Source organism: Lynx rufus, unplaced genomic scaffold (genome assembly GCF_022079265.1).
Source record: "Lynx rufus isolate CCGP_SWC_20201006 ecotype Redwood Valley unplaced genomic scaffold, mLynRuf1.p SCAF_48, whole genome shotgun sequence".
In the NCBI taxonomy this organism is placed as follows: domain Eukaryota; kingdom Metazoa; phylum Chordata; class Mammalia; order Carnivora; family Felidae; genus Lynx; species Lynx rufus.
The window spans coordinates 647,983-671,960 of record NW_025814865.1 but is presented as its reverse complement, the minus strand read 5'-3'; the positions used below and the strand labels follow the sequence as shown (position 1 = coordinate 671,960).

The following is a 23,978-nucleotide window of genomic DNA, read 5'->3' as shown; positions in this document are numbered from 1 at the left end:
TTCCTGCTTTGTCAAAGATTAGTTGGCCATACTTTTGTGAGTCCAATTCTGAAATCTATATCCTATTCCATTAGTCCACGTGTCTGCTTTTGTGCCACTACCACACTGTCTTGATGATTATAGCCTTGTAGTAGAGGCTAAAGTCTGGGATTGTGATGCCTCCCACTTTGGTCTTCTTATTCGGTATTACTTTGGCTATTTGGGGTCATTTGTGGTTCCATACATTTTTAGGATCCTTTGTTCTAGCTTTGAGAAGAATGCTGGGGCCATTTTGATTGGGATTGCATTGAATGTGTAGATTGCTTTGGGTAGTATTGACATTTTAACAATATTTATTATTCCAATCCATGAGCATGGAATGTTTTTCCGTTTCTTTGTATCTTCTTCAGTTCCCTTCATAAGCTTTCTATACTTTTCAGCATACAGATCTTTTACATCTTTGGTTAGGTTTATTCCTCGGTATTTTATGCTTCTTGGTGCAATTGTGAATGGGATCAGTTTCTTTATTTGTCGTTCTGTTGCTTCATTGCTAGTGTATTAGAATGCAACTGATTTCTGCACATTAATTATGTATCCTGCAGCTTTCTTGAATTCATGTATCAGTTCTAATAGACTTTTGATGGAGTCTCTCGGTTTTCCAGGTAGAATATAATGTCATTTGCAAAAAGTGAAAGCTTGACTTCATCTTTGCCAATTTTGATGCCTTTGATTTCCTTTTGTTGTCTGATTGCTGATGCTACAGCTTCCAACACTATGTTGAACAACAGCGGTGAGAGTGAACATCTGTGTTGTGTTCCTGATCCCAGGGGGAGAGCTCTCAGTGTTTCCCCACTGAGAATGATATCAGCTTAGGGCTTTTCATAAGTGGCTTTTATGAAGTTTAAGTATGTTCCTTCTATCCCAATTTTTCCGATGGTTTGTATTAAGAAAGGATGCTGAATTTTGTCAAATGCTTTTTCTGCACCGAATGACAGGATCATATGGTCCTTTCCTTTTCTTTTTCTTTTTCTTTTTTTTTTTTTTTTGTTTTGCTTTTTCTTTCCTTTTCTATTATTAATGTGATGTATCACATTGATTGACTTGAGAATGTTGAACCAGCCCTGCAGCCCAGGAATGAATCCCACTTGATCATGGTGAATAATCCTTTTAAATGCTGTTGAATTCGATTTGCTGGTATCTTGTTGAATAATCCTTTTAAATGCTGTTGAATTCGAATTGCTGGTGTCCATATTCATCAGGGATATTGTCCTAGTGTTCTCTCTTTTTGCTTGGTCTCTGTCTGGTTTAGGAAACAAAGTAATGCTGGCTTCCTAGAACAAGTCTGGAAGTTTTCCTTCCCTTTCTGTTTTTTGGAAAAGCTTGAGAAGGAAAGGTATTTTCTCTGCCTTAAATGTCTGGTAGAGTTCCCCAGGGAAGCCATCTGGTCCAGGACTCTTACTTGTTGGGAGATTTTTGATGACCGATTCAGTTTCTTCACTGTTTATGGGTCTGTTTGTGTTTCTTCCTGTTTGAGTTTTGGAAGTGTATGGGTGCTTAGGAATTTGTCCATTTCTTCCAGGTTGTCCAGTTTGTTGGCATATAATTTGTCATAGTATTCCCTGATAACGGCTTGTATTTCTGAGGGATTGGTTGTCATAATTCCATTTTCATTTATGATTTTATCTATTTGGGTCATCTCCCTTTTCTTTTTGAGAAGCCTGGCTAGAGGTTTATCAATTTTCTTTTTTCAAAAACCAACTCTTGGTTGCCTTGATCTGCTCTACAGTTTTTTGAGATTCTATATTATTTATTTCTGCTCTGCTCTTTATTATTTCTCTTCTCCTGCGGGGTTTGGGGTGACTTTGCTGTTCTGCTTCTAGTTCCTTTAGGTGTGCTGTTAGATTTTGTATTTGGGATTTTCTTGTTTCTTGACATAGGCCTGGATTGCAGTGTATTTTCCTCTCAGGACTGCCTTTGCTGCATCCCAAAGCGCTTGGATTGTTGTATTTTCATTTTCATTTGTTTCCATATATTTTTCGGTTCCTTCTCTAATTGCCTGGTTGACCCATTGATTCTTTAGTAGGGTGTTCCTTAACCTCCATGCTTTTGGTGGTTTTCCAGACTTCTTCCTGGGGTTGATGTCAAGGTTCATAGCCTTGTGGTCTGAAAGTGTGCTTGGTATGGTCTCAATTCCTTTATACTTATGAAGGGCTGTTTTGTGACCCAGTATGTGCTCTATCTTGGAGAATGTTCCGTGTGCACTCGAGAAGAACGTATATTCTGTTGGCTTGGAATGCAGAGTTCTAACTATATCTGTCAAGTCCATCTGATCCAATGTATCATTCAGGACCCTTCTTTCTTTATTGATCCTGTGTCTAGATGATCTATCCATTGTTGTAAGTGGAGTATTAAAGTCCCCTGCCATTACCGCATTCTTATCAATAAGGTTGCTTATGTTTGTGATTCATTGTTTTAGATATTTGGGGGCTCCAGAATTTGGTGCATAGACATTTAAAATTGTTAGCTCTTCCTGATGGATAGACCCTATAATTATTATATAATGCGTTTCTTCATCTCGTTACAACCTTTAATTTAAAGTCTAGTTTGTCTGATATAAGTGTGGCTACTCCACCTTTCTTTTGACTTCTGGTACTAGGATAGTTCTCCATCTTTCAGTCTCATTTCAATCTGAAGGTGTCCTCAGGCCTAAAATGAGTCTCTTGTAGACAGCAAATAGATGGGTCTTTTTTTTTTTATCCATTCTGATACCCTATGACTTTTGTTTGGAGCATTTAGTCCATTTACATTCAGTGTTACTATAGAAGGATAACGTTTAGAGTCATTGTGATGTCTGTAGTCTCATGCTTGTAGTGATGTCTCTGGTACTTTGTGGTCGTTGCAACATTTCACTTACAGAATCCCCCTTAGGCTCTCTTGTAGGGCTGGTTTAGTGGTGATGAATTCCTTCACCTTTTGTTTGTTTGGGAAAGCCTTTCTCTCTCCTTCTATTCTGAATGACAGACTTGCTGGATAACGGATTCTCGAGGGCGTATTTTTTTCTCTGCATCACATTGAAGATTTCCTGTCATTCCTTTCTGACCTTCCAAGTTTCAGTAGCTAAGTCTGCTACTAGTCTTATGGGTCTCCCTTTATATGTTAGAGTGTGTTTATCCCTAGCTGCACTCAGAGTTTTCTCTTTATCCTTGTATTTGCCAGTTTCGCTATGGTATGTTGTGCAAAAGATCGATTCAAGCTACATCTGGAGAGAGTTCTCTGTGCCTCTTGGATTTCAATGCCTTTTTCTTTCCCCAGATAAGGGAAGTTCTCAGCTGTGATTTGTGCAAGTACGTCTTCAGCCTCTTTTCTCTCTCTTCCTCTTCTGGAATTCCTATTATGTGGATATTGGTACGTTTGATAGCATCACTTAGTTCTCTAATTCTCCCCCTCATACTCCCGGATTTGTTTCTCTGTCTTTTTGTCAGCTTCCTCTTTTTTCCATAATTTTATCTTCTAATGCACCTAGTCTCCCCTCTGCCTCTTCAATCCGGGCTGTGGTCGCCTCCATTTTATTTTGCACCTCATTTATAGCATTTTTTTAGCTCCTCCTGACTATTTCTTAGTCCCTTGATCTCTGTAGCAATAGATTCTCTGCTGTCGTCTATGCTGTTTTCAAGCCCAGTGGTTAATTTTATGACTACTACTCTAAATTCTTGTTCACTTATATAGCTTAAATTGGTTTTGATAAATTTGTTAGCTGTCGTTACTTCCTGGAGTCCTTTGAAGAGAGTTCTTCCGCTTTGTCATTTTGGATAGTCCCGGGAGTGGCACAGAGCTGCAGGGCACTTCCCCTGTGTGCTGTGTGGAGTAACTTGTGTTGGTGGGCAGGGCCGCAGTCAGACCGGACGTCTGACCTCAGCCCACTGCTGGGGCCACAGTCAGACTGGTGTGTACCTTATCTGCCCCTCTCCCAGGGGCAGGACTCACTGTGGAGTGGAGTGGCCCCTGTCTGGGCTACTTGCACACTGCCAGGTTTGTGGTGCTGCTTCAGTGGGATCTGGTGTATTAGCCGGGGGGGGGGGGGATCCGCAAGGTGCATGGGGCAGGAGGGGCAGGCTTAACTCGCTTTGCTGTCAGTGGTCTCTGGCGGGAGGGGCCTTGCAGCACTGGGAGGGAGGGAGGCAGGCAGACCCATCGGAGGGATGGATCCACCAAAGCACAGTGTTGGGCATCTGCGAGGTGCAAGCCAGTTCGGTGACAGGAACTGCGTTCCCTTTGGGATTTCAGCTGGGGGGTGGGAGAGGGAGATGGCGCTTGCCAGCGCCCTTTGTTCCCATGCCGAGCTGAGCTCTGTCTTCAGGGGCTCAACACCTCTCCCTCCCAGTGTGCTCTCGCCCTCCCTGCTCTCCGAGAGCAGAGCTGTTGACTTTTAACATTCCAGATGTTAAGTGCCACTGGCTGTCAGAACTCACGTAGTCCAGCCCCTCTGCTTTTGTAATCCAGACTCGTGGATTCGTCTTGCCAGGCGGGCTGCCCTCCACTGCCCCGGCTCCTTCCCACCAGTCCGTGTAGTGCGCACCGCCTCTCTGCCCTTCCTACCCTTTTGCGTGGGCCTCTTGTCTACCCTTGGCTCTAGAGAGTCCAATCTGCTAGACTTCTGGTGGTTTTCTGGGTTATTTAAGCAGATGTGGGTGGAGTCTAAGCGATCAGCAGGTCGAGGTAAGCCCAGTGTCCTCCTGCATCACCATCTTCCAGTTCTTCCATCTGGGCTCTCTGTTTTGTTCCATTGATCTGTGTGTCTGGTTTTGTGCCAGGACCATGCTATCTTGACAATTACAACTTTGTAATAAAGCTTGATGTCCAGAATTGTGATGCCTCCAGCTTTAGCTTTATTTTTTTACATTACTTTGGCTGTTTGAAGTCTTTCCTGGTTCCATACAAATTTTAGAATTGTTTGTTATAGCTCTGTGAAGTGTGCTGATACTACTTCATTGGGGACTTCTATGAATATGTAGATTGCTTTGGATAGAATTGACGTTTTAATAGCATTTTTTCTTCCAATCCACGAGCATGGAATCCTTTTCCATTTCTTTGTGTCTTCTTTAATTTCTTTCATAAAGTTTCTATAGTTTTAAAGATACAGATCTTTTACCTCTTCAGTTAATTTTATTCCTCGGTATTTTATGGTTTTTAGTGCAATTATAAATGGCATTCCTTTATTTTTCTTTCTGCTGCTTCATAATCGGTGTGTGGTAATGCCATTGATTTCTGTCCATTGATTTTATATCTTACAGCTTTGCTGAATTCATGTATCAGATCTAACAGTTTTTTGGTGGAGTCTTTTGGATTTTTCCATGTAGAGTAAAAGAGTGAAGGTTTGAGTTCTTCCTTGCTGATTTTGATGCTTTTTAATTCTTTCTGTCGTCTGATTGATGAGGCTAGGACTTCCAACCCAGTGTTGAACAGCAGTAGTGAGAATGGACATTCCTGTCATGGTCTTGACTGTAGGGGGAAAAGTCTCGTTTTCCCCACTGAGGATATTAGTCTTTTATGATGTTGATATGTGTTCCTTTTATTTTTACTTTCTTAAGGTTTTTTTTTGTTTTTTTTTTTTTTGGTTTTTTTGGTTTTTTTTTTTTGTCAACAAAGGGTGCTGTATTTTGTCAGATGCTTTTTCTGCACCTATTGAAAGGATCATGTTGTTCCTATCATTCCTTTTATTAGTGTGTTGTATCACGTTGCTTGATTTGGGAGTATGAAACCAATCCTGCAGCCCAGGAATAAATCCACTTGCTAGTGGGGAATAATTTTTTAAATCTGTTGTTGCATTTGGTTTTCTAGTATCTTGAGAATTTTTGCATCTATTTTTACCAGGGAAATTGGTCTGTAGTTCTCCCTTTCCATGGGATGGTGTTTGTTTTTCCGTATCTTATTTCACTACAGTTATGCTGTCAAGATCCATCTTTGTTGTCAGAAATGGCATAGTTCTCTTTTTTATTGATAAATAATATTCCCTTGTTTCTGTATTATTATTTTTTTAAACTCTATTTATATCTGTATATACTGATCTTACCTGTGTGCCGGTCATACCTATCTTACCTGTCTGTGTAAGCTAATCTATCACGTTTTCTCTATACATTTTTCTGTTCATGGACACGTAAGTTGTTTCCATGTCATGGCTACCGTAGACAGTCCTGCAAACAGCAGGTGCACATATTTCTCTGATGTAGTGATTTTATTTTTTTCTTTCAACTATATTCTTAGAAGTGGAATTGCTGAATTGTATGTTAGTTCCATTTTTAATTTTATGAGGAACTTCCCTTTTGGATATTCTGTTTCCCTAACTAATGATGTTTCATACAGTTTTCATGTAGTTGGTCATTCACATATCTTGTTTGGAAGAATGACTATCCAGGCCCTATGCCTGTTTTCATTTGGATTTATTTTGGATTTTTTTTTTCCTGTTGAGTAGTTACGAGTACTGTATATATTTGTGTATTACTCCTTATTAGATAGATGGGTTTGCAAGTATTTCCTGCCATTCTATAGGTTACCTTTAATTTTCTTGAAATGAATAATGAATAAATTTATTTACTTTCCTGCACAAAAACTTCCATTATGATCTGGTCTCACCTGTTTGGTTTTGTTTATTTATTTCTGAAATTTATTTTAATTCAAGTTAGTTAAAATAGTGTAGTATTGGTTTCAGGAGTAGAATTCAGTGAATGATCACTTACGTATAACACCCATAGCTCACCCTGGCAGTCGCCACCTTTACTGCCCATCGTCTAGTTAGCCCCTGCCCCCACCCTACTGCCCCCAACAAACAAACCCCCAGTTTGTTCTCTGTATTTAAGAGTCTCTTACGGTTTGTCTCCCTGTCTGTTTTGATCTTATTTTTCCTTCCCTTCCTCTGTGTTCATCCTTTGGGTTCGTAAACGCCAAATCATACATTTTGGTATCATATCCAAAAAGTTGTTGTCAAGACCAGTGTCATGGAGTTTTTTCCCCCTTATGCTTGAAACTTCAGATTTCACCTTTAATATTTAATTAATTTAAGGTTAATATTTTGAATGGTCTCAAATAGGAGAACAATTTTGTAATCTTTCTTGTTACCATCAGTGTTTGAATAGTGACTGAAAGAAGCAGTTGGGAAATGGTTTACCCACCTTTAGTACCTTGATTATGAGTGGTGATAACACAAATATTTTTTCTGGTTTTTAAATATCTAATGTATTGTTAGTTCTAAAGTGGAAAGTGTGTTTATTTATTGTGGAAACAGCCAATGCTGTTTTTTTCTGTTAATGTCTGCCACTTTTAGCTCTATTTTGACCTCAACAGGACTCAAGTTGCAATTACTATTAATATTTTAATATAATAAATAGAGAGGATTTTAAGTAGCTACAGTCATACCTACATCATCATTAAATTGGTATTTTTCTATACGAAATTAATAGAATGTTGCTTTTAACAGGGCAAAAAAGAACTTCAGGTAACCCTTTTCCAAACATTGGTGCTGTTGATGTTTAATGAAGGAAATCGGTTCAGCTTAGAAGAAATTAAGGTGGCTACTGGAGTAGGTAAGTAATGATTGTAATTGTTTAAATCTGTGCTGTAATAAAAATGCTAAACATTTTTTTTTCTCATTCAGAGGATAGAGAACTTAGAAGAACTCTACAGTCATTAGCTTGTGGCAGAGCTAGAGTTCTTATCAAAAGTCCCAAGGGCAGAGATGTGGAAGATGGTGATGTATTTTTTTGTAATGAGGAATTCAAACACAAACTCTTCAAGATAAAGATCAATGAAATCCAGATGAAAGAAACGGTACTTTGTTTCTCACTTTAATGTCACTTTAATTTTCTGATGCCTTTTAAGAAGTCTTTTTTTTTTTTGGTTCAGTAGTAATTAGAATAATATGTTTTTTGTGTTTTGGTAAAAAACATAAAATTTTACCATCATGAGCATTTTGAAGTGTATGGTTTAGTAGTGTTAGATATATCTACACTGTGGTGCAACAGATATGCAGAACTTTTTCATTTCAAAAAAATAGAAAATCTGTTTTAACAAGACACTCTTTTCTTTTTACCCCAGCCTTGGTAAATAACATTTTTTTAAATTTTATTTAAATATGACTAATTTTGGTACTTTATATAAGAAGAGCCATAAGTATTTCAAGTATGTGTCTTTTTGTGACTGGCGTAATTCACTTAGTATCATGTCCTCAAATTTCATTAAAAACATAGCTAAGGAGCAAGTAAAAGGATTTTTTTTCATTTACAGCTGAATATTCCATTATATGAATATGTCACATTTTGTTTATCCATTCATTCACTGATGATCATTGGGTTGCTTCCACCTCTTGGCTGTTGTGAATAATGATGCTGTGAACATGAGTGTACATGCCTGCACAGAGGTATCTCTGAGACTCCGCGCTGTTAATTGTTTGGACATTTGGCCAGAAGTGGGTGTGCTGGATCGTAGAGCCATTTTATTTTAATTTTCTTTTGAGGAACCAATATACTATATTCCATAGAATTTTCTAAGTTTTACAGTCCACCAGCAGTGCAGAAGAATTCCAGTTTCTCCACATATTTGGCAAAACTTATTTTCTCTATTGATATTATTATTATTGTTAGTAGTGGTAGTAGTCGTCGTCGTCTTAGTATTAGTATTTATATTTTTATAGTAGATATTCTAGGACAAAAAAGTGATAGTATCATTTTGATTTGCATTCTACGAGAATTTATAAGTTTGAACAACTATTTATGTGCATTATGGCCATTCGTATATCATCATTGAAAAAAATGTGTATTCGAGCACTTTGCCTTTTTTTTTTTAATTTGAGTTATTTAATATTTTTGTTGTTTAATTATAGGAATTATTTATAACCTCTGAGATATTAATGACTTATATGTATATGATTTACAAATATTTTCTCATTCTGTAGAATGCTTTTCAACTCTTGACTTTATGCGGTGATGCACAAAAAAGTTTAATGTAGTAACATTTGTCTGTTTTGCTTTTACCTGTGCTTTTTGTCAAATCCAGTGTCTTGAAGCTTTTTCCCTGTTTTCTTTGAGGAGCTTTTGTTTGTGTATTTGTCTTCTTTGTTTTGTTTTGTTTTGTTTTGTTTTCTGGTTTTAATTAAATTTAATTTTTGTGTGAGTTAAATGTCCACTTTCATTCTTTTGCATGTGAATATCTATTGAACCATTTTTTATTAAATTTTAACTTTTAATCCCATTATAGCTGACATACATTAGGATATTAGTTTCACGTAGACGGTATAGTAGCTCAGCCCTTCCACACAACACCCAGTGCTCTTCCAAGTGCCCTCCTTAATTCCCAACACCTATATATCCGATTCCCACAGACACCCACCCGTCCTCTGGAAACCATCAGTGTGTTCTCTAGAGTTAAGAGTCTGTTTCTTGCTTTTTTTCCTTAACTTGTTTGTTTTATTTCTCAAATTTCACAAATGAGTGAAATCATACAGGATTTGTCTAGCTCCATCCATGTTGCAAATGGCAAGATTTTATTCTTTTTTACTATTTCTGGTTGTGTGCGTGTGTCACATCTTCTTTATCCTTCCCTGGACACTTGGGTGACTTCCTTAATTTGGCTTTTGCAAATAATGCTTCAAACAATAGGGGTGCATGTATCCCTTTGAGCTAGTGTTTTGGCATTTTGGGGTAAGTACCAAATTGGTGCATTATAGGGTAGTTCTACTTTTGACTTTCTGAGGTATCTCCTTACTGTGTTCCAAAATAGCTACACCAGTGTAAGAGAATTCCCCTTTCTCTGCATCCTTATCAGCACTTGCTTTTTCTTCTGGGTTTTTTGTTTTTGTTTTGTTTTTTGTGTTTTGTTTTGTTTTTGTTTTTTTTTTTTAGCCATTGACTATTTGAGGTGATGTATCATTGTAGTTTCGATTTGTATTTCCCTTGATGATCCATGATTCTGAGCATCTTTTCCTGTGTCAGTTGGCCATATGGATGTCCTCTTAGGAGAAATATCTGTCCAAGGTTTCTGCCTATGTTTAAATTGGATTATTTTCTGGATGCTGAGTTGTATCAGTTCTTTACATGTTGTGAATACTAACCCGTTATCAGTTATGTCATCTGCAGAGATCTTATTGTGCCATTCAGTACATTGTCTTTTAATTTGTTAATTGTTTTCTTTGGTATGCAGAAGGTTTTTATTTTGATGTAGTCCCTATAGTTTGTTTGTTTGCTTGTTTTCCCTTGACCTAGGAGACATATCTGGAAATCCCATGCTCTGTCTATGGTTTTTATGGTTTCAAGTCTCATTTTGAGGTCTTTAATTCATTGTGGATGTATTGTTGTGTATTGGGTAAGAAAGTGGTTCATTTTAATTCTTTTTCATGTCCCTGACCAGTTTTTCCATCAGTATGTATTGAAGAGACTTTACATATTCTTGCTTCCTTTGTTGAATATTAATGTATTTATGGTTTTATTTCTGGGTTTTCTGTTCTTTTTGCTGATTCGTATGTCTACTTTTATGTAATTTCCTTGCTGTATTGATTATTACACCTTTATAATATAACTTAAAATCTGGAATTGTGATACCTCCAACTTCGTTCTTCTTTTTCAAGGTGGCTTCACATATTTGGGGTCTTTTGTGCTCCACATAGATTTTAGGATCATTGGCTTCAGTCCTATGAAAAATGCTCTTGGTATTTTGATAAGGGTTGCATTAAATGTATAGACTGCTTTGGTTGTTTAGAATTTTAACAATATTTCTTCTTGCAATCTCTGAGTATGGGATGTTTTTCCATTTCTTTGTGTCATCTGCAGTTTCTTTCGTAAGTGTTTTGTGTTTTCAGAGTACAGGTCCTTCACCTCTTTGGTCAGGTTCATTCCTAGGGACTTAATTATTTTTCCTGCAATTGTAAGTGGGAGTATTTTCTTAAATTTCTCGTTCTGTGACTTCGTTTTTAATGTATTTAAATGCAGCCTTTTCTGTAGGTTGATTTTGTATCCTGAAACTTTACTGAATTCATTGATCAGTTTTAGTAGTTTTTCTTTTCATGGAGATTTTAGGGTTTTCTGTATACAGTACCTCATGTCATATGCAAATAGTGAAAGTTTTCCTTCTTTACCAGTTTGTATGCCTTTTATTGTTGTTGTTGTTGTTGTTGTTGTTGTTGTTGTTGTTGTCTGATTGATGTGGCTAGGACTTCTAAGTACTAATTTGAATCAAAGTGGTAAGAGTGGGTTATCCCTGTCTTGTTCCTCAACTCTCAGTTTTTCCCCATTGAGTATGAAGTTTGTTACAGGTTTCGTAGGTGACCTTTATATGTTCTCTCTAAAGCTATGTTGTTGAGGGTTTCTATCATGAATGAATGTTGTTCTTTGAGAATGCTTTTTCTTCATCTGTTGAAATGATCGTATAGTTTTATATTTTCTCTTGTTAGTGTAACATATTCCCTTGATTGATATGGGAATATCAAACTATCCTTCATCCTGGGAATATATTTAACTTGATCATAGTGAATGATTTTTTTATGTATTATTGAATGTTGTTTGCTGTTAGTTGGGTGAGAACTGCTGCGTCCATGTCCACCAGGGATATTGGCCTGTAGTTCTCTTTGTGTTGTCTTTCTTTGGTTTTGGATTCAGGGTAATGCTGGCCTTAATAGAGTGAATTGGGAAAGTTTCCTTCCATTTCTATTTTATGGAATAGTTTGAGAAGAAGTGGTATTATCCTTCTGTTTTGATAGAATTCACTTATGAAACCGTCTTGTTCTGGAATTTTGTTTGTTGAGAGTTTTTAGATTATTGAGTAATTTCATTGAGAGTAATCAGTTTGATGAAATTTTCTATTTCATCCTATTTCAGTTTTGGCATTTTACGTTTCTCGTAATTTATCAGTTATTTCTACAGGGTCTAATTTGTTGGCATATGATTTTTCATAATATGGTCTTCCAGTGGTTTCTGTGGTGTTGGTCATTATTTCTCCTTTGTTGTTTGTGGTTTTGTTAATTTGAGTGCTTTTTTTTATGGGCCTGGTTAGATACTGATCCATTTTGTTTATCTTCTCAGAGAATAAGATCCTGGTTTCACTGAACGGTTTTTTTTTTTCTTGTTGAACACACTTGTATCCTTTATACATTGAGTGGTGTTCAATATTGTTCAAAATCATTTGACCATATATGCAAGTATGTTTTCTTTCATCTTCTGTTTCTATTTCATTGTCTATATTTCTCTGCCCCTTTACCATACTATTTGTATTTCTATAGCTTTTGTAATATTTTGTAAAATCACAATGGGGGTCATCCATTGTGTTCTTCCTTGTTCTTGTCTTCTTTGTTCTTTTCTCCTTATTCATTTTACTTTTAAAATCACATGATTTTAAAATCGTTTTTTATTTCTACATCTGCAAAAATTTGATTTAGAATTTTGATAGGCATTACAAAGTATCTGGAGATGGATTAGGTGTTATTGATACCTTAAGATTCATCTAGTTGATGAATATGGGATGGATTTCCATTTATGTCTGTCATATGTATTTCTTTTAGCAATATTTTGTAGTTCAGTGAGTGTCTTTTTACCAGTACTTCACTAGTTTAACTCATAACTGGTGTTTTTAATTTTGATGCTTATGAAAGTGGTACATTTCTTTATTTCTTGTTTCTCCATTTTACTAAGGTACAGTTGACAGTTAAAACTTGTATGATTCGTGCTGTACACTTGCTGTTTTGACATAAATAGACCTTGCGGAATAATTGCCATATTAAGGCTAATTTGACATATCCTTAAATCTCTCTCATATGTTAATTTGTTTGTGTGTGTGATTTTAGTGGTAAGAATATTAAATTACACTCTTCAGTAAATCTCAAGCATGTAATACAACAGTTGTGAAGTATATTTAACATTGCTCTATAATATGTAGGACTCATTCATCTTGCATATCTAAAACTTTTTTTTTTTTTTACCTTTTGGTGAACACCTCGTTTCTCCCTCTCATCTTGCTATATTCTATTCTCATCTTCTATGTGATTGAGTCTCATAGATTCCAAATACAAGAGAGGTTACTCAGTATTTGTCTATCTTCTTTTACTTAGCATAACGTTTATTTCATTGTATGCATATACCACATTTTAATCCATTTACTTATCGATGGACAATTAGGTTTTTCTATATCTTGGCTATAATACTGCGATAAAGTAGAAGTTCAGACATGTCTTTGAGATCCAGATTTCAATTTTCCCTAGTGGCAGTACCAATTTACATCCCCCAAAACTGTTCAGGAGTTCACTTTATCCACATCATCACCAATATTTGTCCTTTGGTTTTTGATTATCCTGACAGGTTGATGTTTTTAGTTTTATTTTCCTGATAGTAATTATTATGAGCACCTTGTTAGACTTGCAACCATTTGTAGCTTTTTTCAGAAAAATATCTAAGGTCCTTGTGCCCGTGTTTAAATTGGGTAAAATTTTTCTTGAGTTATGCAAATTACTTGTATATTTTGTATATGAACCCATTATCAGATATGTTGCCTGCAAATATTTTATATAATCCCATAGGTTACTCTTTGTTTTGTTATTTCCTTTCTGTACAGAAGATTTTTTGTCACTTTTGCCGTTGTCTGTTCTTCAGTATCAGATCCAGAATATCACTGCTCTGTCCACTGTCTATAAGATTCTCCCCTGTGTTTTCTTTTCCTTTTTCTGATTTTTGAGAGAAGTGAGAGAGAGACAGAGAGACAGAGAGAGCACATGTGTCAGGGAGAGAGCAGAGGGAAAGAGATAGAATCTTAAGCAGGCTCCATCCATGTTCAGCATAGAGCCTAACGCAGGACTTGATTCCTTGGCCATGGGAACATGACCTGAGCTGAAGTCGAGTCAGACTTTCAACCAACTGTACTACCCAGGTACCCCCACCCCATCTGTTTCCTTATCAACATTTTATTGTTTTGTGTGTCACATCTTTAATTTTAATTCATGTTGTGTATGACTTGAGCTAAGGGTACAGTTTTATTCTGTTATAGATGGATGTTCCGTATTCCCAACAGTTATGGAAGAGATCCCTTTTCCCCACTGTGTTTTCTTGGCCTCCTGGCATAGTCTTGTGTTTTAGAGTATTTAGTGGTCTGTCAGTTTTATTCCGTTGGCATATGTCTCTTTTTATTCCAGTGTTGTAGACTCTAAGTCTGAAGTTCTCTCTTGGCCAGCAGTAGAGCAGACTCAGGATGAAAAGTAGAGATGGCTAATGTCCAGGAAATGACAAGAGCCCCGAATAGGGGTCCTTGCCCCGTACTTATTATTATCAGGAAGCTTACACAAGTGATGGACACGCAGAAAGAGAGAGTGAATCTGTGAACATAAACTCATGGCATGAGGAGAAGGGGTTTTTGAAGATATCGGTGTTTGGGTTTGGGTCAGTATAAGACAAAATCATGGCGCCAGGCAGATGGATGTTAATGGCAGACAGGAGGTACCATGTCTGTTTATCTTAGCTAGCCTAGGGGATAAGACAGATAGAGCATGCAACCTCAGGGTTAACAAGGCACCTTTTCTCTTGCTAATCAGCTCCACTTTGGGCAGCTTAACCAGCATAGCAGGAATCTGTAGCCCCATATACCTGTTTACCCAATTTGGTCCTTCTTTCCTGTGAAAGCAGCTCTCTGCTGTAGTACTAAATTGGGGGACACTTTTGCCCAGAATGCCTAATCTTGTTTAACTCATATAACTTTGTATTGGGAGCCTTTGCCCCCTCTCTATTCTGGGGGCCTTTACCCACCCCTGCTCTATCCTCAGGTCTTAATCTTGTTTACCCAAGGTGGGGTGGGTTCATGTTATGGCTTTGTAATTCTTTATGCCTTGTTAACCCATGGTGCGAGCCCAGGGAATTCCTAAGTTTATTCCTCAAATTGCAGTATCATCCTATTTTGATTAGAGTAGTTTTTAGTATGTTTTGATCAGGGAGAATCATAGTGTTATCTCGGTGTACTTTTTATTTTTTTAAATTTTTATCTTTATTCATTTTGGAAAGACAGAGGGAGACAGAGCAGGGGTGGGGCAGAGAGAGAGGGGGACACAGAATCTGAAGCAGGCTTCTGGCTCTGAGCTGTCAGCACAGAGGCCAATACAGGGCTAGAACCCACAAACTGCAAGATCATGACCTGAGCTGAAGTCCAGCATCCAACCCACTGAGGCACCCAGGAGCCCCTAGGTGTTCTTAATATTTCTGAAATATTCTGGGTCTTTGTGGTTTCAAATGCCTTTTAATAGGCTTTTTTTTTCTCTTTCTGTAAAACGTGACATTTTGATTTTGCTAGAGATTGCTTTGAATCTGAAGGTTGCTGTGGGTAGTGTGGACATCTAAGTCTAACTTTTCAGAGACGCAGGATGTCTATTTATTTATAAATGTCTTTTGTGAGTTTTTCTAGTGCTTAGTATACAAGTCTTTCATCTCCCATTTAATCGTAAGTATTTAATTCTTTAATTATTTTGAAATTTGAATATAATTGACACAGTATTACTTTAGTTTCAGAATTACAACTCAGTAATTCTGCAACTCCGTATATTATGCTGTGTTCACCACAAGCGTAGATATTATTTGACATCATACAATGCCATTACAGTGGCTTTGACTGTGTTACCTTCGCTGTGTCTTTTATTCTTATGAATTATTCATTCCACAACTGGACACCTATGTGTCCTGCTCCCTTTCACGCAGTTTGCCCATCCTACCCATTCTCCACCCTCTTGCAACCTTGGATTCTCTGTGGAATTTATAGGTTTGATTCTGGCTTTTTGCTTTTTAATTCATTTGATTTTTAGATTTCAACTGTGAGTAAAAGCGTGTGACATTTGCCTTTCTCAGTGTGACTTATGATACTTAGCATAATATCCTCTAGTTCCATCCCTGTTGATAATGGCAAGAACTCATCCTTTTATATGGCTGAATATATGTTTATATACATACACACACCACATATTTCTTACTCATTCATCTATCAGTGGACACTTAGGTTACCTCCATATCTTGGCTATTGTAAATCATGCTGCAGTAACCATAGGAATGCACGTATCTTTTTGAATTAGTGTTTTTTTTTTCCTCCTTTGGATAAATCCCCTGTAGTAGAAATACTAAATCATACGGAATTAATATTTTAACCTGTAAAGGCACATCCATGCTTTTTTTTAACAGTGGCTGTACCAAATCATATTCCAACCAACAGTGTACAGAGTTTCCTTTTTCTACATAATCTCACTGAAAACTTATTTTTGGTCTTTGTTTCTGTCTTTTCTGATAGGTGTAATATATTTTATGGTGGATTTGGCTTGCATTTCCCAGATGATTAGTGATTTGGGCATGTTTTCGTGAGTCTTTTGGCCTTCTGTAGGTCTTCTTTGGAAAAATATCTATTCATTTCCTTGGACCATTTTTTAATTGCGTTTCTTTTTTACTGTTTTCGTCATATATTTTGGATACTAAACCTTATCAGATATATCATAACTCTTTTCCTGTTCAGTGTATTGCCTTTTCATTGTGTTGATGGTTTCCTTCAGTGTGCAACAATCTTAATTTTTCATGTAGTCCCAATAGTGTTTTGGCTTTATAATAATATTACTCTTGCTAGAGGAGATAAATCTAGCAAAATGTTGCTTTGGCCAATGTCAAGGGAAGTTACCACCTATGCTCTATCCTAGGATGTTTATGCTTTCAGGTCTCGTGTTTAGCTCTTTAATTCATTTTGAGTGTATTTTTGTGTATAGTGTAAGAAAGCGGTCCAGTGTCTTTATTTTACATGCAGTCACCCAGTTTTTTGAGCATGTTTTATTGGAGACACTTGTCTTTTCCCTATTCGCATGTTCGTGCCTCTTTTAGAGGCATATGTTAATATGGGATTGATTCTGTTCTCTTGATCTGTATTTCTGTTTTTGTCCCAGTATGGCACTCTTTTGATTTCTACATATTTGTTACGTGTCTTAAAACCTGGGATTGTGATAGCTTTGTTTTGTTTCCTTTTTTTCTAAAGATTGCTTTAGCTATATGAGGTCTTTTGTGGTTTGAAGACATTTTAGGATATTTTGTTCTACCTCTGTGAAAATGTATTTTGATAAGGATTTCATTAAATCTGTAGATTGCTTTGGGTAGTGAAGGTATTTTAACCATATTTATTCTTCCAGTCCTATGAGTATGGAATGTTTTTCCATTTCTTTGTCTCCTCTTCAACTTTTTTAGTGTTCTCTGTTTAGTGTTTTTTGTTCTGTGTTTTTCAGAATTCAGGACTTTCAGGCTAAGTTTACTCTTAGGTATGGTATAGGTTTGGGTGGCAATTGTAAATTGAATTATTTTCATAATTTATCTTCTACTTTGCTATTAGTTACAAACAGTGCAATTTTATGGGTATTGATTTTGTGTCGTGGCACTTACCTAATTCACTAATTACTTCTAATCGTTTTTGGTGGAGGCTTTAGGATTTTCTTTCTTCGTTACCAATTTGGGTGCCTCTTATTTTCTTGTCTTTTGTGATTGCTGCAGCTAGAATTTCCTATGTTATGCTAACTAAACGTGTTGAGCTCCTAGCTGCCTAGAAGAAAAGCTTTGTTTTTCCCTATTCAGTGTGTTGATAGCTGTGTTTTTTCATAGATGATGTTTTGTATTGAAGTATGTTCTCTTTAAACTGACTTTGTTGGGAGTTGTTTTTCATAAATACAGATTGAATTTTGTCAGGATTTTATGCATCTATTGAGGCAATCATATGATTTTTTTCGATCATTTTTTGATGTGTTGTGTATGACATTGACTGATTGCAAATATCGAACTATACTTGCATCTCTGGAGTTAATCCTTCCTAATTGTAGTAAATGATGTTTTTAATGTTTGATTGAAGGTAGTTTGCTAATGTTTTGTTGAGGGTTTTTGCCTCTCTGTTTATCAGGTATATTGGCCTATAGTTTTCTTTTTTTGGAGTGTCTTTGGTTTGCATGTCAGGGTAAACCTGGCCTCATAGGATGAATTTGGGAGCATTTCTTCCTCTTATGTGTTTTGTTTGGTTTGGTTTGTTTTGTTTTTTGGCATAGTTTGAGAATAGATATTAACTGTTATTTAAATGTCTGGTAGAATTCCCCTGTGAATCCATCTGATCCTGGGATTTTAATTTTTGGTAACTTTTAATTAAACAGATCAATTTTTCATTACTACTACTTGGGCTGTGAAGATTTTCTGTTTCTTCCTGATTCAGTCTTCGAAGATGATATGTTTTAGGAATGTATCCATTTGTTCTAGGTTGTTCATTTTGTTGGGATTTTGTGATAACATTCTCTTATAATTCTTTATATTTGTGTCGTATAAGTTCTGTTTTGTTTCTCATGTTATATATTTGGGTCCACTTTCTCTCCCCTATGCTCTCTTTCCCTTTTTGGTGAGCCTGGGTAAGGGTTTATCAATTTTGTTTATATTTTCAAGGATCCAGGCGTGGATTTACTTATTTAAACTTTCTGCTATTTTCATAGTCTTTATTTTACTGATTCTGGTCTGTTTTATGTGTTTATTTGAGCTTTTTCTTATTTATTGAGGTTGTCTGGTGTTGCTATATATTTCCCTCTTAACACAGCTTTTGCTCTGTTCAAATGATTTGGGATCATTTTGGTTTCATTTTCATTTGTTGTCACATATTTTTGTATATCTTCTTTGATTACTGTGTTGACACATTTAGTATCCTATTGTTTAACTTTTGTGTGTTTATGCTTGTTCCAGTTTTTTTTTTCCTTGTGATTGCTTTCTGGTTTTATCTTGTGGTTGGAAAAGTGGCATGATGTAATTTCAATCATTTTAAATTTATTGAGATGTGTTTTGTGGCCTAACATCTGTGTATTCTGGAGAATGTTCAATGTGCCCTTGAAAATAAGGTGTGCTCTGTTATTTGGGGGTGGAATGTGCTTAATATATCTTTTAAAGTCCATCTGGTTCAGTCTGACATTGTTTTCTTACTGATTTTCGTCTTGGATGATCTTTCTATTGATGGAAGTGGGTGTTGAAGTCACCTACTATATTGAATTGCCATCAATTTGTCTTTATGTCTGTTAATATTTGCTTTTTGTATTCAAGTGCTTCGTTGTTGGATGCATAGATGTTTTTAATTGTTACATGCTCTTATTAGGTTGATCCCTTTATCATTATGCAATGCACTTTTTTTCTTTTGCTGTAGTCTTTGTGTAAAGTCTGTTTGGTCTGGAGCACCCCAGGTGGCTCAGTCAGTTAATCTTCCAACTTAGGCTCAGTTTCATGATCTCACTGGTCAGGGGTTCGAGACCCACGTTGGGCTCTGTATTGACAGCTCAGAGCCTGCAGCTGGCTTCGGATTCTGTGTTTCCCACGCCCCTCTCTCTCCCTGTCTCTGCCCCTCCCCCACTTGTGCTCTGTCTCTCAAAAATAAACAAACATTAAAAAAAACTATAAAAAAATTAAAAAAATAAAGTCTGTTTCATCTGATATTAGTATTTCTACCCAGGCTTATTCTTGCTTCTATTTGTATAATTATTTTTTCCCAGCACTTCACTTACAGTCTGTAGGTATCTTTAGGATTGAAATGAATCTTTTCTAGACAGCATAGAGACTAACCTTTTAAAATTCATTTTGCCACCCTTTGTCTTTGATTGCAGTGCTTCCACTGTTTACATTTAAAGTAATTATTGACAGAGATACCTGGGTGGCTTAATCATTTAAATATCTGATTCTTGATCTCCTCTCAGGTTTTGGACATAGTCATGAGTGCAAGCCCTGCATTGGTCTCTGAGCTTGGCATGAAGCCTATTTTACTTATGAGCTACGTAACTAAGTTATTGATACCTTTGTGTCTGTTGCTATTTTTATTAGTTTCTTGATTTTTTTTTTTAGTTTTTCTCTGTTTCTGTTTTCTTGTCTTGTGCTCTTTGTGATTGGCGAATTTTGTAGTGCTATATTTGCCTTTCTTTTCTCTTTATGTTTTGTGTAGCTCTCACAGGTTTGTAGTTTGTGGTTACAAAGAGGTGTACCTATAAGGTCCTATGTAAGTAGAAGTCTGTATTAATTTTATAGTCATTTAAGTTGAAACACATTAATTTTTTTTTTATTTTTACCTGTCTCTTACCTTTTTACTTATCCTGCATATTTTCTATACACGTTGTCATATGTTATGTGTTTTAATTCAGTGTCTACTTATAGCTGTTATTTTTCTCACTGAAAGAAGTCTGCTTAACGTTTCTCTTATGGCTGGCGTTGTGGTAATAAACTCATTTGTTTGGCAAATTCTGTCACTCCTTCAAATCCAAATTATAATCTTGCTGGGTAAAGTATTCTTGATCGTAGATGTTTTGTTTTGATTTCCCTTCAGCACTTTGACTATATCATGCCACTACTTCATGGCCTGAAAAACCTGTTGAAAAATCTGCTGGTTAGCCTTGTTAGTTTTCCCTATGTTATAGGTAACTTTTCATTTCTGTATTGCTGCTTTGGACATTTTCGCTTTATCTTTAATTTTTGATATTTCAATTATTATGTGTGTGGTATAGAGCTTCTTTGGTTCATCTTTGTGTGAGCCTTTTGGATTTGGAACCTGTTTAATTCCTTATGTTAGAAAATGTTTCTGGTATTATTTTGCTCAAGTAAGATTAATACACCGCTCTCTCACATTCTTCTCTGAAACCCCAATAATGTAAATGTGTGTTCCCTTGATATTGTCCATCCAAGATATATCTTAATCTATACTCATTTTTAAAATCTTCTATCTTTTTGCTGTTCAGCCTGAATGTTTTCCATTACTTTCTTAGATCACTGATACATTCTCCTAACTCCTCTGATCTACTGTTGATTCCCTGTCATGTTTTTGTTTTTTAGTTTCATTTATTGTATTCTTCACTTTTGATTGCCTCTCTTTAATATTTTCTATCTCCTTACCGAGTCTCACTGAAATCTTTCATTCTTCTTTTGCAGCACCATGAGAATCTTTATGATCATTACCTTAAATGCTTTCTCAGGCATATTGCTTTTCTCCATTTCATTTGGTTGTTCTTCTGAAATTTTGTTGTTCATTCTGTTGGATGACGTTTCTCTGTCTTCCCATTCTGCTTGACTTTCTGTGTTTGTTTTTTGTATTTGGTGGAACAACCACTTCTTTTATTTATTTATTTTTTTTCTTTTGAACAGTTACCTCTAATCTTGAAGAAATGGTCTTCTGTATAGTTGTCCTTCATGTAGACTGTGTAGTTGGTGACTTTTGCTGGCTGGCTAGAGCTATAATTTGCATGATTTGTAGTGGCACCCCAAAAGAACTATCGTAGCTGATTTGGTCACAGATCCGTGTGGCCTCTCGGCTCTCCACACACTGGGTGTCCTCACAGAACAGCAAAAACTAAAGTGGGTCAAAGCCAGGTGTCCTATGGCTCTACAACCAGAGGGCTCCTTAGCATGATAGCTGAATATGAAGTAGGTGTTATTTGGAATGTATCAGGACCCTCTGTATTAAATACACCCTCACAAGACAGCTGAATTTGAGATTGCGTCCTAGGGAATCTGTGCAGGGGATGCCTTCGCAGTTCTGCTGTAGCTAAAGCATTGTACAGGCAGGCCATGATGTTCTTGAGCTCTCAGCACAGAGGGTGCCCTAGTCAGATTGCTGAAACTAAATTGGGGTGGGGGATATTCTACACACAGAAGGTACTTTGGCAGGATCACTCAAGTGATGTAAACTTGAGTATGCCAGGACTTTTCCACACAGACGGTGTACTATTATGGTGCCTGGAACTGATGCTGGCACAGGCTGAGGTTCTGGGGCACTTTGTGCTTAATGGGACAGCTGGACCTGTAGCAGACATTAACCTGAGAGGTCCCAGAGTGCCCCCGCCACCAGTAATTCCCTTGAAATCCATTTGAAGTGTAAGTGGTGCATGTCCTGGAGTATTCAGTGGTGCTTTGCTACATACAGTTTCACCTTTTCATGAAGTCTAGAAGTGTAGGAAGAATTAGCCAGGAATATTCCAATATTCCTTTTGTAGGATGGCTGGGACTGGTATGGGTTGTTTCCCTGGGGCTCACTCAGGCAACAGACTAGCTAGCGTACCCTGACAGCACTGTTCTGTGCTCTCAAGATGGAGGGGGAGTATAGAGCATATCTGTCAAGCTCTCCTACCCAGAGAAAATTCTAGTAGGTCCACTTGCTATTTGGAGGAGTTCTAAGGGTGGTTCTCTAGTGCTCGTTGCTCTTTTAAACCACTGGATTTTAATTTTGTTTTTGTTTTTGTGTTTTAAAATACCCAAGTGTGACTATGTCTGGAAATAGACTAGTTTAGACCTGGAGTTTGCTAAAGCAGTAGGCTTGTTATGACATCCCTACTCATCTCTGGTTTGCACTTTCAAAGTGGGATGTAAACCATGTTTCTGTCCAGTTTCTCTGACCCAGAAGGAGTTTTAGCAAGTCCTCTGCCATTTGGCAGGGTTCTAGGGCTGTCTCTGTTATAAACTAGTTGTTGTTTAAAACTGCAGCTGTGTTCTGTGCCCAAAGAGGTTCTGTTTAATTTTCCCTTTCCCCAACAAGGGATGAGGATGCTTGAAGAAACCCCATGCCTCTCTTTGAGAGTCCTTTCTCTGTTTGGTGTTACAAGGCCAAAAAACAATATCAAAGCCTAGTATTGAGGAGAACAAGCCTTATTTGTAATGGCCACAGAATGGAAAAGTGAGAACTGAGTTCTCAAGTCAACTTCTCTTTTATGGTGAATTTGGGGTAGAATTTTATATCTATGTTTCTTGGAAACATTTTTCTAGATGTGTGTTTTGAGGCAGGGGAACAAAAGCAAAAATAAACTATTGGGACGTCATCAAACTAACAAGATTTTGCAAAGCTACTGACTGGGAGAAGTAACTTATAAACATTCATATATTTGTTAATGATATGCACAGTAAGGGGTTAATATCTAAAGTATGTAAAGTAAAAGTATGTAAGGCATTATACAACTCAAACTCTACAACTCAACACCAAAAAAGCAAATAATACAGATAAAAAATGAGCAGAAGAACATTTTTCCAAAGAAGACATACAGATGATTAACAAACACATGAAAAGTCTGAACTTCAGTCATCATCAGGGAAGTGCAAATCAAAACCAAAAATCAATTAGAGATCACTTCTTACCTGTCAGAATGGGTAAAATCAAACACACAAGAAACAACAAATATTGACAACGATGTGGGAAAAAGAGAATGCTCAGGCAGTGTTGATAGAAATGCAAACATACATCCATTATGGAATTTCCTCAAAAAATTAAAAATACAATTACTCAAGGAGGCATGGAAGGTGGTGTAGGAGGATGCTGGGCACACCTCGTCTTGCTGATCATTTAGATTCCACCGATTTCTGCCCAAATAACCCAGAAAACCACCAGAAGACCGCAGAATGGCCTCGCCAGAGCCAAGCATAGACAAGAGGCCCACAGAAGAGGGTAGGAAGGGCAGAGAGGCAGTGCGCATTACAGGGCCTGGCGGGAAGGAGCTGGGGTGGTGGAGGGGCAGCTCGCCCAGCGAGGTAGAGCCCCCGAAGTCTGCCATGCAAAAGCAGAAAAGTCAGAATCTGTGATTTCTGACAGCCAGTGGAACTTCACATCTGGAATGTTAAAAGTCAACAGCTCTGCTCTCGGAGAGTGGGGAGGACGAGAGGACGCTGGGAGGGAGAGTTGTTGAGGCCCAGAAGACAGAGCTGAGCTTGGCCTGAGAACAAAGGTGGTGGCCAGCACCATTTCCCTATTCCCATCCCCCAGATGAAATTCCAGAGGAAACCAGTTCGCGTCACCGAACTTGATTGCACCGCGCAAAAAGCCCAACGCTGTGCTTCTGTGGATCCATCCCTCCAGTGGGCCTGCCTCCATTCCAGTGCTGCAGGGCCCCTCCTCTTGGGACCACCAATGGCAAAACCAGCTTAGCCTGTCCCTTCTGCTCTTTGTGAACGTTGCAGATCCACCCCCGCTAATGCATCCTTGGCCAGATTCCATAGAAC

The 23,978-nt window shown here is 37.3% G+C and overlaps 1 protein-coding gene across 1 annotated transcript in view; it reads left to right on the top strand.

The window, feature by feature from the left end:
• LOC124525809 (cullin-4B-like) overlaps nt 1-23,978 on the top strand; it is a 120,456-nt gene that overhangs the window by 78,394 nt on the left and 18,084 nt on the right. The window contains exons 17-18 of the mRNA XM_047098391.1: nt 7,451-7,556; nt 7,628-7,800. Of these exons, the coding sequence (XP_046954347.1) occupies nt 7,451-7,556; nt 7,628-7,800 (279 nt within the window). The remainder of the gene's footprint in view (nt 1-7,450; nt 7,557-7,627; nt 7,801-23,978) is intronic.